Source organism: Styela clava, chromosome 13 (genome assembly GCF_964204865.1).
Source record: "Styela clava chromosome 13, kaStyClav1.hap1.2, whole genome shotgun sequence".
NCBI classification, from domain to species: domain Eukaryota; kingdom Metazoa; phylum Chordata; class Ascidiacea; order Stolidobranchia; family Styelidae; genus Styela; species Styela clava.
The window spans coordinates 18,025,099-18,046,064 of record NC_135262.1 but is presented as its reverse complement, the minus strand read 5'-3'; the positions used below and the strand labels follow the sequence as shown (position 1 = coordinate 18,046,064).

Here is a 20,966-nt window from a genome sequence, read left to right as displayed (position 1 = left end):
TAACCTTGCTTTGAAGTGATAATGGTACTTTTCGCACAGGCATTTGAACTGATAATGAATTGCATTAAATCCATGAATATATTTTTAGATTGGAGTTTGGCATAGTCTTGAATTTGTACGAATGCTTATGACAAACAAAGATCTTGCAACATTTTTTACGACTCCTGCTTGGCTACAATTATTAAAAGGTATTTTACTTGACACAATAAATTTATATTTGAAATGTATGATTCTAGAACCCAGCGTTGTTTGTTTCGAAAAATTCAATCAAATCATTTAAAAAAGCAATTCACCATACTGTGTACAAACTGGGGTTTTTCGGAATGCCACCCAGTCTTTAGTCCACTTATGGTACTAAAACTAAACCTATCCGTACCGTAATTCTATAGTTATTTTGATCCCAAAGTACATTAAAGTTATCATTCCACAACAAAAATTAGAGGCGAGACAAGGAGCGAAGCGAAATCTCGCAGGCAATAAGCATTTATTTGGTCCATGTCGTATTTTCTCAGTTTGGTTTTTCTCAATTACCGTAATTAATGACCCTTGTAGGCCCTACTGAAAAAGCATTCGGACATTTGTAGTAGCATTTTACGATCGCAGTCCGCACACTTTTTCCTTAAGGGCCACATTTGACCCACAGTATGGTTTATACTATAGCACGAAGTCGTATAGAAATGTATTGAAAATCAACAAGGACGGCTACTAGATAGCTCTTCTGGAATAAAGCAACTAATCCTATTGATAGTATTGAGCTTCTTGAAAAAAGTGAACTTCCTGAAGCATTGCTGCTCGCATGTAAGGCTTGCGTGAAATGTTGATGACGTTGTATTATTATGTTTAATCTATTGTCTGTGATTTGTAGTACTTTTTGAAATGAAAATATTTGCTTATTTACCTTTTTTTACAGATGTCATAGGTCACGATTATTGTTCTGTCAACGAAGGAAATGTTGAAGAACAAATCCAAGCAATGTGGTTACTCGGAAAAGTATTGTCGTCACTCCCTCATGATTCAAAAACTTTTCCATCACAACGAGACTCAATTGTCGAATATTTGTTTAAAACACTCGGATTATTAGTTCTCGGACTCAAACTTCAAGATCCGACCTTACACTCCTGCAAAAATGGTAATTATCTATCACAGCATCATTGTTTGAACTAGATTTTTATAGTGACTGGCAATTGCAGCTTTTTATAAACAAGATGGCATTACTCGATTCATCATTATTCTAAAACAGCTTGATTACAACTAGTATTTGAGGGTTATTTGTTTTTAATAAGGAATGCAAAATTTATCATGAAAAAAAACTTGATTTTGTTATTTGACATATATGTATATATATATATATGCCTTTTGCTTTTAACAAGTCTCTGCACAAACACCCACTGCTAGGCAAGGATCTACTATAGTTTTTGAGGGACCGAAGTATTTCTGGTTCGGCATTGCCTACCAAATTTATTACACCATGGGTGAGGTGGTGGACATAGAATTTCAAATTGAGATTTTACCTGCGATGTCATCATAGTTAAGTCTAAGCTACCCCTCTCACCAAATTAATCATAAAAATCAAAGACATGCCATATCCAGGCAGTTCAGATATTTTTGAATTGTTTTCAAAAAAATTTCAGTTTCAAATATTCAAGTCGATATTTTACAACAAAATCACAAATAACATGAATTATTATGAAAAAATATGAGTCTGAATTGTTAAAAATCTAAATTTTGAGTCTGAACCAGTTGTGAACGAATGTATTATGTTACTTACGATTCAAATTTTATGTCAATACAGCATTTCTGAAGAGAAACCCATTTATGCCTGGAATTTCAACATTTTCTGATCATGCTGGTACTATCGCAGAAGATATTGTTGTTTTATTGAGGTTGGTACTATTATCATGGTTCTGTGCTTGACCTAATCATTAATATATTACACTTGCCATCGCACCTCTGATTAGCCTAAGGCCGTGGTTTGCTATATAAAAGGGTATTTTATCTACTCCTTCTCCAAGATAAATATGAAAATACTATCCTATTTTTCAAAAATGTGCAGTCAATGAATCTGGGCAAATTAAGGCGCTCCTGAAGAGTGTGGACCAATATGGAGGTAACTAATTTTGTTCGCCTACTCTACATCCAGTTGTGTAAAGGGACGTAAGCCCATGGGCAGGGTTTATATTCACTTGACTAACACAGACAGTCCTCGAACTCCTTATGTCCTAACCTGGTACAACACTACCGGAGTACCAAAAGTATATCGACAAAACACATTAAATCACTAATTTAATTTTAACTTTACATTATAAAATAGCCATTTTTATACTTCCATTATCAATGCTCAAAAAAGAATGTATTTTTCATAGAAAACTGCACACTGATATTCATTGGAAGGACAAAATCAGCGACACAATCTGTTCTAATCTCCAATTCATACCATCGTTTATGCTATCAGCAACAAAAAATGCTCATGAACTTAATGAAGAGAAGTTGTCATCTGCTGTTGGCACGTTGGCAATGATTTGTCAAGCAGATAGAAGGATTCGAGTTGGCGGTGCCGTGTTGCAACAAGACAAATCTAGATATGGATCCAGCAAAGAAAAAGGAATTGGTGTTGCTGCAGAAGTCGATCAACCTGATGGTAAAGTTACTGGATATATGAAATGGTCATGGAGGTATGTAAAATATTTACATTTGGTACAAGCATGATCCCAAAAGTTTTATTTCGATGGCTTATTGGCTGGGGTGTCTTGCTAACTACTATTTTTAATAATGAGTATATAAGAGGATAGGATAGGATTTACATATTTATTCCAGGGGAGGCAGACCACGGCCTCTCATCTGGTTACCAGTCCAGGATATGGAATTAGGTAGCCAGTTATTTGTTTTTGGAAGCATGGACTTGATGGTAAAGGTAGCCGTAACCGACCAGCGGTTACGTGAACCACCCTTTCTAATATTTTATATTCATAATTCTATTAATAATTCAACAAGTCCTTATGATCAGGTTAAGGGAAGTATAAAAAGCCTGAATATGAAAAATTATTTCATGTTTTTTTTTATTCAATAATGCATGAATGTGTGGATTTACTAATTTTATTTAAATTTATGTGACTTGTAATATTTTCATTAACTAGAATTGAATTACAATATTAATCCCGATACTTTCTATGTTTTTTCTGTGTTATGGGATTACACTATTTGCAGATGAATTTTTTTGTTTTATATGATCTAAAGCTATTATTAGGAATTGAACAGATTGTTACCAGATAAATAATGTTACATATTTCATATTCTATTTTTCTAATTTAGTCGAGAAACATACATGAGTACCATGGATCACAATGAAATGAAGCCGTTACCTCCAGAAAAAAAGTTTCTCTCTGATGCTCTTGATTGGTCACAAGATTTGATATCTGCCTGCAGTCACTTATTGAAGATTGCTCTCTTGCCGATCAATACTTTTGTTCAAAGCGCTAATTTGTTGGAAAGAAATGAAATAGCGAAGATATCTAGTGGCGCTCGCCCTAAAAATAAATCTCATCTGACACCTAGATTAGACCATAATCTTGAGGTTAGTTAACAATAGGTGTTAAAGATCTAGTAATGTAACTGGACATGATAGCTTTGGAATGTGTGGTTTAATCTAGTTTACTAAATTATATTCACCATTACTTTATTCACGATGGCTTTTAAAATTTGAAAAAGAAGCAAATAAACTCTAAAGCTGTAGCAGAATGCATTTTATATTTCAATTCTAACTTTTTTAGATCCTTTGCATTGTTTTTATCATTCAATGATGTCTTAATTTAAAGTACATAACTACAATAATCACACTATATGCAAAGTTCGTGTATTCATAATTCCTTGTTGGATGTTTAGCTGCCAAAGCCATGCTTATCTTCAATGATTACATTGCTAAAAAAATTAAAATTCCTGGCCTTATAAATTCATTAGATATTGAACCTTGGGTGTCGCTGCTTCGTAACTAGCCTTGGTCACCCACGGCTACCCAGTAAAATTGTTTGTTAAATTTGAATATGGCTATAATAATTTCAAAATTTTTTTTATAATATTTTCTCAATACACCTTTATATTTTAATCAATGTTTTGCACGTACCTGAACTCAACTAGGGTATAATAGATTGTTTTATACCCCAAAATTTTAAATTTTCGGTCTTACAACAAATTTAATTTCTCATTTGTTTTTAGGAACAACTTGAACTGTGCAAACTTCAACTTCATCTGTTTTTGTTGAGATCTCTGCCTATATTATTCCAAGATCAAAACATACTGAGAAGTGTTTTAAAATTCGCTCCGATATCTGCTAGTTATGATACTGAAAAAACACAAGAAATTGACGATGAAACATCCATAGAAAATAAAGGAATGGAAATTCAACAAGAAGAAGAAGTAATATCGCAACTATCATCGTCTTGTCCCAGCTCTTCTAATAATCTGCTACAAAACGAAAGCATTCGAAAAATGGCTTCAGAAGGGAATTTGACAAGAGTTAAAACTGGCGACAACAGTGTTTTTTCATTAGGTATGAACAAGTTGCTTCAATTGACATCGACAATGACTTTGTATATTCCAGATTCTAAACTATAAACCTGAAAATGGGGTAATTTACAGAGTGGCCCAAAGAGGGCTAGGTTATGTGGAACATATTCTAGCGAGAACATAACTTTTGTGAAAAGCGTCCGAGATCACTGAAACTTTTGGGTACAATCATACACAAAATCAAATGTTAAATAAATTTTCTTCATTTTTGTAGATGTAATTAGGAAATTTATCGGTTCTGTTTTTTTGGGTAACCCTGTAATATCGGTGAATATCACTGCTACTTTACCAGTGTGCAGTTTCTGTTTTATAATAATACTAATGAATGTTTGATTTTTTTTTATCAACTAGATGATATTAAAATACATGAAGCAAGGGCGATTGGAGTTTCAGACTCGAAGGAAATTGACATAGATGAGTCGACTGAAGTTACAGAAGTTACAGAAGAATATCAATCTGACACAGATGATACAATTGATTCTGAACATTCTAATGTAAATGCACCGACCATAGAAGGCATCGAAGAGAGTAACAAGGTTGATAAATTTTATTTATTTATGACACGTATCATGTCTTTTGCTTCGAACAAAACCCTATACAGGCGCCACTGATATCTAACGACATGTAAGAAAGTATTTCATTTGAAAGAACTGGAATCTTGCCGGTTAGACATTGTCTACCCAATTTATTATGTGCTGTGTGAGGTGGGTGGCATGGGATTTTAACCCAAGATGTGTGGTCTGCGATGCTAACACAGTACATTGAATCTAACACTTTAACTGCTAGGCCATCATGCAGTCTTCAATGATTAATGAGCATTTACAGAATTTCAAAAAGTGAATTTGAAATGAAGGTTTGAAATAAGGATTTTGGAGGATAAGATGACGAATTTTACAAAAATATGACCATTAGAGATACTGTAGTGGACAATAATGTAGGATTAATAAATTTGGCCCGTCAGAAGAATATGTACAAATATGGTGGTAACAAATTTTGTTCACCTACTTTACATCAAGCTCTGTAAAGGGAAGGAAGCTTATGGGCAGGAGTATATTCACTTGGCTGACGCAAACTACTCGTAGTAGAACTAAAATAAGGAAAATCTGAATAAAATTATGGCCTAACACATATTACGGAAGTACCATAAATTTTCATCTAGCTAAAATTTTTTTTTTGTTACTGTACCTTCAGACAACCTTACAAGAAGCATTGTGTCTTGCTGTTCGACCATCTAAATTGAAACCATGTATCAAAATAGAAGAGCTTGAAGATGCTGTTGCAGCTCTTCTCATATTTATTGAGTCTTCAGTTGATCAACAGGATATTTTACAAGATTATTTCCAGACTATAAAAATTCCGCAGTCAGTTTTAAAACTCTGGGACGATGGATCAAACCAACCTAAAATTTCAAATTTGCAGTAAGTAAAAATTTTTTTTCTTATATTCTTCTGTTTTTGGTCATTCTGTATGTTGAGGAACATTGTCGTCGCTTCCTTCCTGAAGATATTTCTAACTTTTTTCAATTTTAATTTATTGAATTAGTCCATTCCTAATAGTCATTGTCATAAGATAAGTATAGCTAAGTTAGGCTTGCACGTAATTGACAAAAATCAATTTCGTAATTACGGCAAAATCAATTACGTAATGACCCCGTAATTGCTATATTTTTCCACGCATTTAAACCTATCATAACAACCAATTGAATCCACTTCTTTTCCGAATGGGACATTGAAGTTGGGTTTTCATATTCTTGGCAGTACTACACGCCGGCGGCAGATGTTAAAGACAAATATCAAGGAGTGAATTCAAATTAATTTTATTCTGATTTTTATCTTTTGTGTTAGCTTTGGTTTTCCTTTATCACCTTCGCAAATTAACCGTCCCATATTTATGCGATCAATTTTATTTTATCATTACCGACACTGGTATACGGATATTTATGAAAAAGATAGTTTTTTAAAACCACCTCAGTACTGAATAAAAATTACGGGTTTCTAATTTATTAACCAACGACGAGCGTATTCACTCGGTTGATTATACTTGCGATTTCCTCGCGACGAAGACTTGTTTTTGCAGCGTCTTCTGCATTATCCGATATTACTGCCTTGTTAGCATTTTATAATAATAATTATTGATGTCGACTTATTGACGATATTCCGATTACCATGCTTCATTTTACTTTTAATCATTTCGCGGACTGAATGTTTATAACATTATTTGCGATTAATTTAGATCAAATAATATTTATTTGCGTATAATTTAAATACCGAACTTATATGATATGCCTTCTCCGAAAATACAAAGTTATATCGCAAAACAATGCATTTTGTGACATTTATTTTACACTCACGACATTTATTTGCTAACTCAAGTCGGCAATCCTATCGGCCAAGATTGACACAAATTTGGTCGAGTGCCGGTGGTATTCAAGTCGACGATAAATCAAAATAAGTTGCCGCATTTGGTAAGACAGTTAATCATATATGGCGAAATATTTAGAGGAATTGTGAGAAACATCATGAGCAAGGCCAAGTCCGGACTGATATATAACGATAAAACCGTTAACAGAACATCAAGATTTTGTACTGGAAAATGGATCTCGCACAGAATAAACACACTGGCTCATATTTGATAGCAGTTAAATTTTTAGTGGTCCGCGAGGAATCCGTCGTTTTGTTGTTTCTCTGCCGTCTCAATCGCTTTACCGATGCCGAGAAGACGAAGTTGCGTTGGTTCATTACGCAATCTCTCTTTTGTCGTCATATTGCTATTTGATAAGCGCGACATTAATTATCACGGCGAGGTATTGGCGCGAGTGATTAATCGCTCTTTTCGCTTATTTGGTTCCAATTCGTCGCGAAAGCTCTTCGTTAAATTTCACAAGATCGTCGTGTTGAAAGGTTATGGATATTTTCCTGTTTATACCCCAAGTCTGAAATAAAACAGCCAAAAACAGTATGATATTCCATGTTCATATATCAAGTGTTGATATTAACAATAAAAAATCATTAAGCATTGCTAATCCACACTTGGTGGGGAATTCCCACTATTTAAACGCGTGACTATAAAATAGAAACGGAACATATATACCATAAGTAACGAAAAACTGGAACAAGTAAATAATAAATCAAAGTAAAATGGATACAAATGTTTGATTGACCATGTTTGATAGATTGTTCTCCTGCGTTCATTAGTCATTTCACCCGAAGAAGTTGAAACCGGGCGTGTTAGCGTCCATCGGTCTTAACAAAATTCTTCCCCCTATCTACGGTTATTATGTACATTGGCCATGTCCATGCTAGATAAGATGCGAGAGAAGTTAAAACCAGGTGTGTTGGCGTCAATCGGTCTCAACGCAATTCTATCCCTTATCTACGGTTAAGTTGCGGGAGAAGTTAAAACCAGGTGTATTGGCGTCAAACGGCCCTACTCAGTTCTTCCCCCTTAACTACGTTAATAATTTACATTGGCCATGCCAGATAAGTTAGATAATAGGTTAGTAAATGGCAACGCGTCATGCCTTCCTTCACCTGCGTAACAAGAGAGAGAAAAGAGAGAAAAAACGGCTGCGAATACCAGAACTCTAACTTCTTCTACTTGTTGAGCTTTCATTTTTCGCAATCGACGAAATTGACTGCTTTGAAGAAAGCTCGTTTCATTGCAATAATTACGACTTTACGTAATTCGTAACTTCCCTTCCGTAACTCCAAATAATTACATAATTCCGTAAATCCGTAAATTACGTGCAAGCCTAAGCTAAGTATAGAAGTTGAGTATATAACAAGGAGTACTGATGTACCATACTTTTGCTATAGAAAATTGAAAAATGATCCGACTTTTACGTAATTTTCATACAATTTTGATATTCCAGGAGTTCGAGCATTACCTTAAAAAAGAAAAGAAGTGAAAGAAGAAGTCATCAAATCGAACAAGTACGTCAGAACGAGGTTTGTAGTATACTGACTTTTTTGTCAAAATTAATACCGTCAAACATAAAGGGCTGAGAAATCTTCATTGTGCTATCTCTTCGTGTTTTTAGAATTTACATGGAGAACCAATGAGACAACAACTGATAAGAAGGAGACATAGAAGAAGAAGAAATAATGAATCTGAAAATGAAAGAAGTTCAACTACCCCAAGGTAAGATATTTAAGAATAATGTGTATTTTGTGTATCTATAATTAATTATGACAATTTCATCAGTATGTGCTGGTGTGGTGGCCTGTCATATTTGCCTGATTACTTTGACTGTGCTGAACAAGGATACATAGGCTGTTCACAACAAATTTACAGTTGAGCATTTGTGAGGTCATCTTCGTGTTGGTAACTATTTAGTTGTTATAAGTTTTGGCCCTTTGTGTCACTATAATTTTACGTTTTGGCTCATTGTGATAAACAGTTCCTGCAAATGTTGATCTGTTCAAAAGTTCTAATACAAAAAGTTATGTTATGTCATAGAGTACCACGATGGACTCCACTTCCAAGACAGTCGGAGCCTTCTTTAGGTCAGGCAGAGAAGAATTCGTGGCAAGGTTTGGTTTCACCAGGCAAAATGCAAACTCTTCAAGAAATGGGATTTGAAGAGAAACATATTATTCAGTCTTATAAAGAATTAAAGAAAAGACCAATACTACCCTCAAGAAGTAAGTGAAAGAATATTTTTAAATATTTGGAGACATTTTGGTCTGGTATATTCAAGAAGTAAAACAAGTTCCACGATAACTCTAACTTTTCAAGAATGCGTTATTGTCTGCTTTGTTTTTTACCCCTGTTACACCTATTTCATCTCGCTAAGACCATGTTATCCTATGAATGATCTGTGCGTATGATGGATTGACAGCAGTTTTGTTTGAGTGATTTTAGATAAATAAAAAAAGGATAGGTATATAAAAAAGTTCAGTATATCCTTCCAGTTCTGTTGAAATATTTTTTAGGATGACAACATAAGCTAACATTACAATATTATATTAAATTTCTAATGTCCTATATTTTTGTTATAGGAGATGTTGCACAAGGTGGTTTTGAACCTGGTATGGAGCTGGTTGTTGCTTGGTTATTAGAACATCCATGGCAGGAAGGTGATTTTGAATAAATTTATTATCAATTAATTGAATATGATTTTCCAATTTTTTAGTCTTAAATTAAACATAATCCACTCATATACACATTAGTTTTTTTTCCCAAAACGTCGATCACGCGTTAGACTTGGAGATAGTTTTATATAGAAAATGACCAAACCTTGAGTTTCCATAAAAAAATTGGAAAATGAGAATTATTATTTCCACATTTGTTTTGAAACAGTCAAAATAGTATTATTAAATCTTTTGTAATTGTCACTAATAATACCATGCTAATATTCAATTGGTTACTAACTTAGAATATCATAAATTCCTTTTTTGTGTGCGAAAAGAAGACACTGAAAATACACCACCTAGTGAAAATGAGGAAGACGAAGAAGAAGTAGACGGATTTACGATTATTGAAAATGACGCATTCGGTTTACGTCAACATTTACTTGAGCAATCGTCATCTGAATCTGATACTTCAACATCTGATGACAAGACTGAGGATGAAATGAATTTGCCTGCTTTACCATCCATGGCTACTTCCACGTAATAATGTTTATTCTGTCTGATCATTTTATATGTATTTTGTATTGGAGGAGAGAAATTATTAAATTTAATTTATCTATATAAGAATATTGGTACTCCTGTAGTGTGTGTACCAGGTTAGGGTTATGCCATAATTTTATTCCGATTTCCCCTCATTTTAGTTCTATTTTGGATTTGGGGACTTTACACAACTTTACGTAGGCGATCAAAATTAGTTACCTCCATTTTGGTACATACACTCCCTGCTTGTAGCTATGGGCGACCACTAAAATGCCAAAAGCTACTGACATTTAAAGAATGATAGTAAAATCAGATTAATGTAAGACTTGAAGCATTTCGTGTCAATTTATGAAATTCAAAAGCAATTAAAACTTAAATTTTTTTTCATTCTCTAGTGGCAGTGCCTCCAATAGTGTTAACCTTTTAGCCAAAGTTCCTACTTCCTGGATGTGATGTTAAAGTTTATGAAATGATTTAATTCAAATTATACCATTTTACTGGTAATCACCAAATTGAACGTATTCTTCTTCACATAACCTGAGTACAGATGTACTCTTAATTTCCTCACAAACATGTAATTTTTAGTGATTAGACAGAAGACATTTTGCTAGTATTCCCCCACCTCACCCAGGGTGTAATAATATTCTATGGGCAATGTCGAATGGATACAAAAAAGTCTTCAAAAACATGGTAGAGAAATTATATAGTTGAAACATATATGTTGAGAATGTTTTAGTTTTTATTATTTTAAAATTATTTTTAGAATTGATGAACCAGAAGAGGAAAACATACAAACAATTAATTACAAAAAACCTTCAGAATTTGCCAGCTCTGATGAATATGCAAAATATATTCGAGAAAACATCAAGGTTAGTACTAGATTAACAGAATAGTCTCCTTTGTCTATATTCGCAAGGTTACCAATCTTTACATAATAAAATTCAATTCCACCAGGATTGTTTGGCTGAATTGTTTATTTTGATGTTATTTTGGAAGAAAATCTATAATTAACTACGTACTAGACGATTTAATTAACTTTTCAGATGCTGTAGATTCAAGTTTTTTTTTTCAGTGAGAGTAATGACACTGTATATGTTTTCGTGCATTTGCACATTATGTTATTTGTAGAAAGTCGCTGGCTGCTGCTGTCAGTGCTATGTTTTCAGTGAAAGTGGCTTTTTAAGCAATTAAGCATAACTACGGTAACAATGATATCATCGCATGTTAAAATTTTGGGTTCAAATCCCATCCCACTACCTCAACCAGGATGTACCAAATTGAGCAGCCAATACAGAACCTGCAAGATTCAAGCCCTTCTAAATTATACTAGGTCCTTACCTGGCAGTGCAGAGCGGAGAAGTTGATATGTCGTATAAAAATAGTGTAAAGTCTTTTATTACCTTCATTTTATGAGTCTTATGATTTTGAAATATAAATTATTCATAAATTATATTTATTCTTATCCCAGGTTGGAATGTTGATAAAATGTTGTAGATCATATGAAGATGTCATGGAAGGAGACATTGGTACGGTGTTGAGACTTGATCATGATGGTCTGCATGATCTTAATGTTCATGCTGCATGGATTTCAAAAGGAGGAACATATTGGGTGATTTATATATTCAATATTGTGTTTTTTTCACATCTCAAATAACTAATTGCAAAAAAATGAGATCCTCATCTGTGTAGCATTTTTTGGACACAAAGTTAAACGAGTGGAACATTTTGGTGCATTTTTGATGTTGAGTCAGAAAACTGCTTTTCTTCGGAACTTGTAGACCGGTTATTTCAAATTTCACACTCAAAGGTGGAAAGTAGTTAGAGGTGGTTACTAAGATCATTTGTAATGAAATGCTGGTTCTTTTATTTTGTTTGCGTCATATTTTGGATCGGTGTGGGTCATTTTCACAAGGTTACTTGGATGGGATGGTATTCAAGTAAAATGTAATAAAGCATAATCTCATTCCACAAAATACCTTGTATGTCGCTGTGCTGTTTGATTAATTTGTTTCGTGTTTTTTATCAAGAAGTTATTCTATGATATAAGGAAACGTCACTAATATATTTGCTATTTTTAGAAAGAGATTCTGTTATTCTTGGTTAGAAGTGGTTGGAAATTTATTACAGTACTTTTATTCTTTCAAATTATTTTCAAATTCTACTGTTTTCAACATCTCACCCCGAATTTTGCTTTTTTTTATATACTTCTTGGGGATACCTTTATAGGATATTCAGCACATATCTTTTGAAATATTGCTTCAATTTTGCTAACATTGCAGAGTTCATATTAGTCAGTTGACTTTTATGTTTTTTATTCAAGCATTGCCCTCTTGTTCAACATCTTCAATTATTATGATGAGCGAATATGTGTGATTTTGTTTTGAGTTATACTTCAGAAGTGAAATGTACATTTACATTGCTTATTATAAATTCTATTCTATCATAGGTTCGATATATTCATGTTGAAATGGTCGAAGATAACTCGAAACAAGCAAATACTAAGTTAAGTGAAAATACAAAAGCAATAACAGTTGGAGACAAGGTATCATTGAAATATTTTTTATTTATTTATGATATTTCTCAAGCTGGTTTTAACCAGTTTTATCTTGTTTAACAGGTTCGAGTGAGACCGTCTGTTTCTGTTCCAAAATATAAATGGGGTTCAGTCAAACATAGTTCTGTTGGAAAAGTGATCAGTATTTCTGGAACAGATGCCGTGGTTAACTTTGAAGAACAACAACATTGGACAGGATTGATGACAGAATTAGAACTTGTTGAAGAAAGTCATCAACAAGTTACTTGCGATAATTGCCAGGTATCTCATCTTCTATCATATGAAGTATTTCTTTATGTGAAGTATTACCACTTCCCGGTCATTTTCATACCAAGCTGTTGTTTTTATCACAGCATGAGGTTGGTTTTCCTGGACCATCTGAATATATTATAACAACATCTGCAGGTTTGCATGGCTTTTAAATTTGGAAGTCAAAATGATAGGCTGTTGCTGTTTGGAAAACAACATTTATAGATTTAAATTAGCACTTGTAAAAATGTGAAATAAAAATGGAGAAGGGTGGGTAGTAAATTTACTCTCAAACTCATTTGAATTCACACAAATACCCAAAGTACCCTATCCACGCTCTGCATGTCTTTATATTCATATGAATCTATATTTTCACACTTGAATTTCATAAAATTGTTCTGATAATTACACAAGAACTGCATGTGTAAAGCTCATATCTACATATCACCATCCTAGAGTTGAAAGACTCACGGAAAAGATTCAACAGCAAGTTTCTGTTTGAGGCCAACGTAGGATGCAAATTGATCTTAGCTAAATTATAGATTGTTAAAAAATTGAAGTTTTTTTTATCTTTGAGTTAACCTTGGGATTATAACATAAACCCATTTCAATCCGAAGAGATGAATTTTACTATTTTTCAGCATTATTTTGTCGACCATAGTCAACTTTTTTTTGTTAATTACTTCATTTTTCTTTTTTTAGGCAAATCCAATTGTTGGAGCAAGATACAAATGCTCTGTGTGTTATGATTACGATTTATGTGAAAAGTGTTTCAGAGCATTCCAACATGCTACACCTCGTCATGTATTTGATATGATTGAAAATCCTGGAGCGACAAAAGTTCGAACGACTGCAAGTGGAGATGCCAGTAATCCTAGGCGAGCGTAAGATTTTGTTGTTTATTATGAAAATACACGATTTTGTTTGCTTTCATCGTCGGTATTTCCTAAACTATATGAAAGTACAGGGTGACCCCAAAAACGGCGCTCCAGAAGTGTGTGTACCAAAATGGAGGTAACTAATTTTGTTTGCCTATTTTACATCAAGTTGTGTAAAGGGACTGAAACCTATGAGCAGGGGGTATATTCACTTAATTAATACAGACAGTCCTCGAACTCGTAATAGAACTGAAATAAGGAAAATCAGAATATCAAAAATCTCATATTCTAGAGAGAACATAGCTTTAATGCAGGAAAATTATGGGTTCTCCTTTATGGGGTTACCCTGTACTAGTAAGTAACATTAAAACTAAATTATAAATTTATTCACATCAAATGTTTTTCTATTTACTTGCTATAAGCATGAGCAATTGAAATTTCTTTAGAAAAAAAAAGAATTTATGGCCTAAATACATCGAAATACTTTTTCAGGTCTGCACGCTCAATTACTGAACTTGATGTTGCATTTTCACCAGCGGGAAGTAATTCAAAAGGCATGTGTATACTGTTCTCTTTACACCAAAAAAAATTAGTTTTTCACATTTGTAAAACAACTTTAGTAAGCTTTAAATACATTGCAGAATCTTCTAAAGGACAGACAACCCCGCTTCCAAAAGAAACAACAACTTGGAAAAAATTAGTAGATAATTTGGAAGCGTCATCTGGTAATGATACGATTGGTTATTTACTTGATGGCAATGATGAAACATACTGGAAGTCGACCGGTACTTTGGGGGAACATAAACTTACATTGCATATGAGACAAGGTGCAGTTGTGACAAGTTTGGTCATGCAGGTAACTATTTTGTTTTCTTGATATTTACCAGACTTTACTATATTTTTTAGTCTAATAGGAAAACATGACATGCAATTAAAGAAGAAAAAGCAATCCTTGTTGCTTTTCATTTTGTCATTGTTTCTATGTAGTATGCTTAATATATTATTAATGTAAGATGACTATAATTTCATCCACTTCAAATTGACTCTTTGAAAATTCATATGTGTTCATGCCCATACATATGCTTTATTGAAAATTGTAGGTCAAAATATATCACTGCTAAATTTGAAAGCAAAAATTTATTAGCATACATTGCTGTCTCAACTCTCATATATTTGCACATTCCTCACCTCTGTTAAAATTGTTATGAGTAGAGTTTACAGATATGTTAATTAGTTGATTACGAAATTTAAATTGATTTAATTATCGAACCCAATTTGATCATTTCTGCTCAACCCCATCCAATGGCACATTTTTTTGTTCTATAATCAATTATGCTGCCCATGTTAAATGCCATATTTTAAGTTTGATATAACTATTATCTGATAGAAAAAAGGTGAATTCAAAATGTCAAGTATAGCTATTCTATGTTTCAGGTTGATCCAGATGATAGCAGCTACATGCCAAGTCTCGTTAATATCACATTATCAAATGGCGATGATCAAAAATCAAGAACAATACGTATCCAACCTTCAGCCAAACATGTTTTGTTGTTGCGAGATTGTGATAAACCATATGACAGAATAATAATCAATATTAAAAAGTGCAAAAGCTTTGGAATTGATTGCAAGGTTTACTAATGATTTTTTATGATATTCTATTTATTGTTCAGCGTACAATTCCTATATCTTTTATGCTTTTTATTCCAGATTCATAGCCTGTTTATCAAAGGCTATCTACTTCCACCTAAACGTGTTTCTTCTGCGATCGGAAAATCAAAAAATTTTATTGGAAAAGGAAAACAATCATCTGATGACAGAAAACTTCAACAACTATATTTAGCTTCTGATTCTGAAGAAGATTGTGAAAAGGTTTCATTTTTACATTATTTTAAGATAATATAGTGTAAAAAAAGTTTGAGCCATGTTCACAACACGACATAAGTACTTCTTGTTAGCATGGAACAACCATTATTGCATATGGTATTCCTAACCCCTACCTGACTATGTCATTCAAAAATTAGGTCTCTACGACGTCACAGTAACGTAATAAGGCCCTCCAAACTATACTAACTGTCATCCAAGACACGCAGACGATCACCCCAAATCGAGCATGCTATTTATCTCGTTTTCTCGTCCTAACAATCCTGATATGAGAAAATCGCTAGCGTTATTGAGTTTGGTATCATTGGCGAAGATGCCATTTCGGGTGGGGGTTAAGAATAACATATGCAAAAAGGGTTGTTCCACGCCAAATAGAGGTACTTGCGACGTTTAGTGAACATGTGCCAAAAGTTCGATTCAGTGTTCTTCACAAGTATCTTTATTGTATAACAAAGTTAATAAATATCCAATTAGTATTTGCCTCTAGCTAATGATCTAGGCAAAGTTTTTTTTGCGATTTTTGTTATACTCCATTGAAGCATTGATTTCCAACTATTTTTGTTAAATGTTTCACTTCATCTCTTTTGGAACTTTTCATTCCTCCCTCATTATGCATAAAACTCTTGTGTAAAACTGTTTTTTTTGTTATATGTTGCGATTTCTACAGTCACCTGGACAAACTGGACGTGGCAAGAAGCGTTCATCAGGTGCAGTGGCAACCAAAGTATATGGATGGGGTCTTAATGATAAAGATCAACTTGGGGGACCAAAAGGATCAAAGATCAAAACTCCTCTCTTCTCAGAAAAACTCTCATCACTGAAAGTTGCTCAAATAACTGGAGGATCAAAAAGTTTGTTCATTGTCACTCAGGAAGGAAAGGTGAGAATATTTGAGAATGTAATATGTTTGTATTGCATTGCTAGATGCGTTTTTTTTGTAATATAGATATTGATTTTTTTATGATGTTATAATTGTCTATGATAATTATAACATCATTATACAAGTTAGGATAATTGTTGATCATTACAAGCTATATGCTGAATACTGGTATTTTTCCTGAATCGAGTAATTGAATAGTATTGCGCAATCGTGAACATTGTCTCTATTGTACAATAAGAACTACATTTTCAGAGGTATATCATGACCATATGCCTCATTCCATTTAAATGGTCAAAAATCAGGATTTCAAAAACTCTATGGAGAGTTGAAAATTAAAAAACAAATCCAAATAGTACTAATGTAGACCAGTGCCAAACAATTTTAATAATCTACGTTTCATTTTAGTTTAAAATATTCGATTCGTTTGGATAGCCCTATATTGGAGCAACAAATTGTTTATTACTTTTGAGTAATAAAAACATTGATTTCTTCATTCAGGTTTATACTTGTGGTGAATCAACAAACGGACGACTTGGTTTAGGACTTGTGACTTCGAATGTATCAACACCAACCATTGTTTCACATTTATCGTCTTATTATGTCAAGAAAGTTGCTGTTCACAGTGGTAAAAGTTCATCTTCCTGCAAATTCTAACATAGATTCTTATCTTCTTTTAATCTAAATAATTGCATTCACAACATAGGTGGACGACATGCAATGGCACTCACCTCAACAGGAGTTGTTTTTTCCTGGGGAGATGGAGAGGATGGAAAATTAGGACATTGTAATAGAGCGGATTGCCACAAACCACGACTAATCGAGGTAAATTTTCATTCATATAATAAAAGCTAATATCTGTCTTCTATGTTTAAATATATTTTCCTTTTTAATTTCAGGCACTTAAAGGAGAACTGATTGTTGATATAGCATGTGGAAGTTCACATAGTGCTGCAGTTACATTGAAAGGTAGATTGTATACCTGGGGACAAGGGAATTATGGAAGATTGGGACATGGAGATAATGCAACTCAATTGAAACCAAAGTTTGTAAGTTATTCTCTTTGTTGGTCAGTTTAGCATACCATACTACTCAAAGATTGAACAAAGGGGGGTAATGGGATCAAAATTTCATACAGACATTCAGAAATCGAATTGCAACAGCTTTTAAATCAATTGACACATTTTGTTGAATTTGTTAAAAGAAGTCACCTATTTAGCCAATATTGATATTTTTGTTGCGAAAAATATACAACTGGTTATAAGTAGGGATGTCCGTATCCGAATACTAAACTATTCTAGAATGCTTCTGAAAAAACATTTCGAATATCGTTTAAACTAAATTACTAGAACCAAAATAATACTTCACAAGTGTTTCAGTAACTTTATTTCCCAACATAAGTGGGTGAAATGAACATGTGACATAGTCTGTCAAACTAAACTGATGCGAAGCATTCTGTGAGAAAGTTATTTCTCTGAATTAAAGAAAACATACTGTTGTCATCACAAGCTTCTAATCAGGGCTGGGAAGCTGATTCTTAATCACAGTGGCTTTGGCTACAGCTCCAGGGACCACAGTTCCTTTTTAGAGCTCCTGAAGTATGTGCATGGCTCACAACCTGAACCCTAAACTGGTACACATAATAATGTTCATGTTGTGCGGCACAGTACCGTATGACTGTACTAGTACCGTAGCCTACTGGCACAGATAAACTCCGATTCCATTAGGCTACCGGTACGGTACCGGTACTGCTGCACTGCTATTCAACCAAACGACACCGTACCCATCTTTACCTTTAAAACTTCCACCGTGCGTTATGCAGTTATGATAAACTCGCAATAGAAAACTAATCACTTCCATAACAGAGATACCGGTTGCCTGCACCGTCAACATCAGATTGTCGGCAATAATCGCACAAGTCTGGACATGCCCAGACATGCCCGTTTCGTCACGCTTGATAGAAAGCAGAGGTCACTATGGTTCACGCGACGGACGATTCAGCACTTACTAACGTACTTTGAAAAAAAAATACCGAAAAAGATCGTGCGCGACGTCGCAAATTTTATACATGTTAAATTACGATTAACCGAAATTGGAAAAAACTATTCGAATACAGCTCTAAACGAAAACGAAACGAAAACGGAAACGATAAGGACATCCCTAGTTATAAGCACCTCTAATGTCAAACCTGAAAATCCACCACCTGGTATCGTCACTGATACTATGGTGTAGTTGTTCACCCAAACCCTGATTATAAGCCATATATATTGAAATCACATAAAATTATGTTGTCAAGGATGTGTTTAAGTTACATGAGATATTTGATTCTGTAATAGAATTTTTGTCAATTATTTCAATATCAGAGTAATACATTGATCACGTTCCAATTTTCAAAAGATTATGGCATTGCATGGAGTTCATGTTGTGAAAGTTGCTTGCGGAAGCAGAGATGCTCAGACTGTATGTTTATCGAGAAACGAAGTCGTGTATTCTTGGGGAGACGGAGATTTTGGAAAATTAGGAAGAGGAGGGAGTGAAGGTTGTTCAACTCCACAAATTGTTGATAAATTGAATGATAAAGGAATTATCGATATCGGTAAGATGAATGAAGCAATGAATTTCTGTGAAATCGTGGAGTTACTGTCACTACAAATAATATGAATGTGAGCCATGAAAATAAAAGGCTTGCAACTTTCTATTTGCATTGCACATAAAGCATATGGTCACCATTTCAACGTACATATATATGCCTTACTGTGAAGATTCAGTTCTCAGAGTGAGAGTCTTAAACATCAAAAAATATACCCACAGGTTGTGGAGCACAATTCTCACTTGCATTGAGTAAAACAGGAAAAATATGGACATGGGGAAAAGGAGATTATTTTCGACTTGGACAAGGACACGATCAACATGTCAGACATCCAACTATTGTCAGCGGACTTGCCGATAAAAATATTGTTAAAGTTGCCGTTGGTGCCCTGCATTGTGTAGCTGTTACTGATGCTGGAGAAGTTAGTTTCATATTTATATCTTTTGTACAAATGTAAGATGTCTAAAAGTGACATGACATGAGGATTTTTGTTCTCTGATATATTTCAAAAAATAGACTCCAGACACAATGACTTCCAGGGCAACTTAATATACAGATGGGAGGGGATGAAGGGTACTCCTGTAGTATATGTACGAGGTTAGGGTTAGGCCATAATTTTATTCTGATTTTCCTTAAGCTTTCCGATCGAACTGAGAATAGTCTAATTCTATTGCGAGTTCGGGGAGTGTCTGTGTCAGCCAAGTGAATATACCCCCTGCCCATAGGTTTAAGTCCCTTTATACAACTTGATGTAAAGTAGGAAACAAAATTAATTACCTCCATATTGGTACATACACTTCTGGAGCGCCAGATAAAGTTCTTGCTTTGATATTTATGAAACTTTTGTGCTCCTTGTAAATCCTTCATGTACAAATGTTCAGGTTTATTCATGGGGAGACAATGATCATGGACAACAAGGTAACAGCACAACCACAGTTAACAGAAAACCAGCTCTTGTTGAAGGTTTAACTGGAATCAAAATATCTAATGTTGCTTGCGGGTCAAGCCACAGGTCAGTTTTTTTTGTTGTTTCTTTTTCAATTAGTATCTTAGATAGTTTTGTTTTTATTAAAACAACAGTCTTCGTTTCCTAGCGTTGCATGGTCTGTGGCTGATGAAAATCACAGCGGTTTGTTTGAGCCCATAAGATTTCCAGTTATGAAGGATTGTCTTGGAGAATCATATGCACCTCATGCAGATCATACCAGAAACAGAAACAAAAGTCTCAGAAAAACTCTTCTATGTATCTCTGGTAAGAATTAGTATCTGTTGGAAATGCAAGGTCATGCACATCCACTCAGAAATTTATGACAGTGATCTCCGGGTGACTATATCAAGGGTCACTAAATTGTGCAGAGTTACTGAGTTAGTAAATACCATTTGAATCGAGACTTGAAGCAGATCTTGCCAAAATGATTTGGAGAACAGTTACGATTGAGAAAATCTAACTGAAGTTTTTGGGGAAAAACTTGGTCATATCTTTGTAATTCATATTTTAAATATTTACTTTATATGTTTATAGGGGGATATTATAAACCTAAAATTGAAGATTCGTCGTACGATAAACCAAAACCAGAAGTTCGGCCATCTCTGGCCAAAATATTGTTGTCACTCAATGCTTATGAAGGAAAAAAGTCAGCTCTGAAAACTGTTTTTCAGACTCTTCAGGTAATGAATAGTGATTATATATTGTTGCATTCATTGGCATTGCTTTTTGAAGTAGAGGGGGTTAAGCTGAAATTGAAACAGTGCACTAAAATCACAA

General features: G+C 34.0%; 1 protein-coding gene across 5 annotated transcripts in view; it reads left to right on the top strand.

Annotated features, from left to right (window-relative positions):
- LOC120333382 (E3 ubiquitin-protein ligase HERC2-like) overlaps positions 1–20,966 on the top strand; it is a 72,225-nt gene that overhangs the window by 35,620 nt on the left and 15,639 nt on the right. For 3 of the 5 annotated variants that reach the window (XM_039400792.2, XM_078119002.1, XM_039400789.2), the window contains exons 41-71: positions 89–188; positions 911–1,129; positions 1,793–1,883; positions 2,364–2,672; positions 3,310–3,571; positions 4,210–4,543; positions 4,912–5,096; positions 5,752–5,978; positions 8,432–8,507; positions 8,600–8,700; positions 9,019–9,203; positions 9,561–9,638; positions 9,971–10,172; positions 10,936–11,041; positions 11,641–11,781; positions 12,619–12,714; positions 12,790–12,987; positions 13,678–13,859; positions 14,346–14,407; positions 14,495–14,709; positions 15,288–15,482; positions 15,561–15,722; positions 16,402–16,614; positions 17,113–17,239; positions 17,318–17,436; positions 17,511–17,660; positions 19,009–19,207; positions 19,423–19,622; positions 20,083–20,213; positions 20,296–20,453; positions 20,724–20,869. In XM_039400792.2, the coding sequence (XP_039256726.2) occupies positions 89–188; positions 911–1,129; positions 1,793–1,883; positions 2,364–2,672; positions 3,310–3,571; positions 4,210–4,543; positions 4,912–5,096; positions 5,752–5,978; positions 8,432–8,507; positions 8,600–8,700; positions 9,019–9,203; positions 9,561–9,638; positions 9,971–10,172; positions 10,936–11,041; positions 11,641–11,781; positions 12,619–12,714; positions 12,790–12,987; positions 13,678–13,859; positions 14,346–14,407; positions 14,495–14,709; positions 15,288–15,482; positions 15,561–15,722; positions 16,402–16,614; positions 17,113–17,239; positions 17,318–17,436; positions 17,511–17,660; positions 19,009–19,207; positions 19,423–19,622; positions 20,083–20,213; positions 20,296–20,453; positions 20,724–20,869 (5,169 nt within the window). The remainder of the gene's footprint in view (positions 1–88; positions 189–910; positions 1,130–1,792; positions 1,884–2,363; positions 2,673–3,309; positions 3,572–4,209; positions 4,544–4,911; positions 5,097–5,751; positions 5,979–8,431; positions 8,508–8,599; positions 8,701–9,018; positions 9,204–9,560; positions 9,639–9,970; positions 10,173–10,935; positions 11,042–11,640; positions 11,782–12,618; positions 12,715–12,789; positions 12,988–13,677; positions 13,860–14,345; positions 14,408–14,494; positions 14,710–15,287; positions 15,483–15,560; positions 15,723–16,401; positions 16,615–17,112; positions 17,240–17,317; positions 17,437–17,510; positions 17,661–19,008; positions 19,208–19,422; positions 19,623–20,082; positions 20,214–20,295; positions 20,454–20,723; positions 20,870–20,966) is intronic. The other 2 variants (XM_039400790.2, XM_039400791.2) reach the window with 2 other exon arrangements.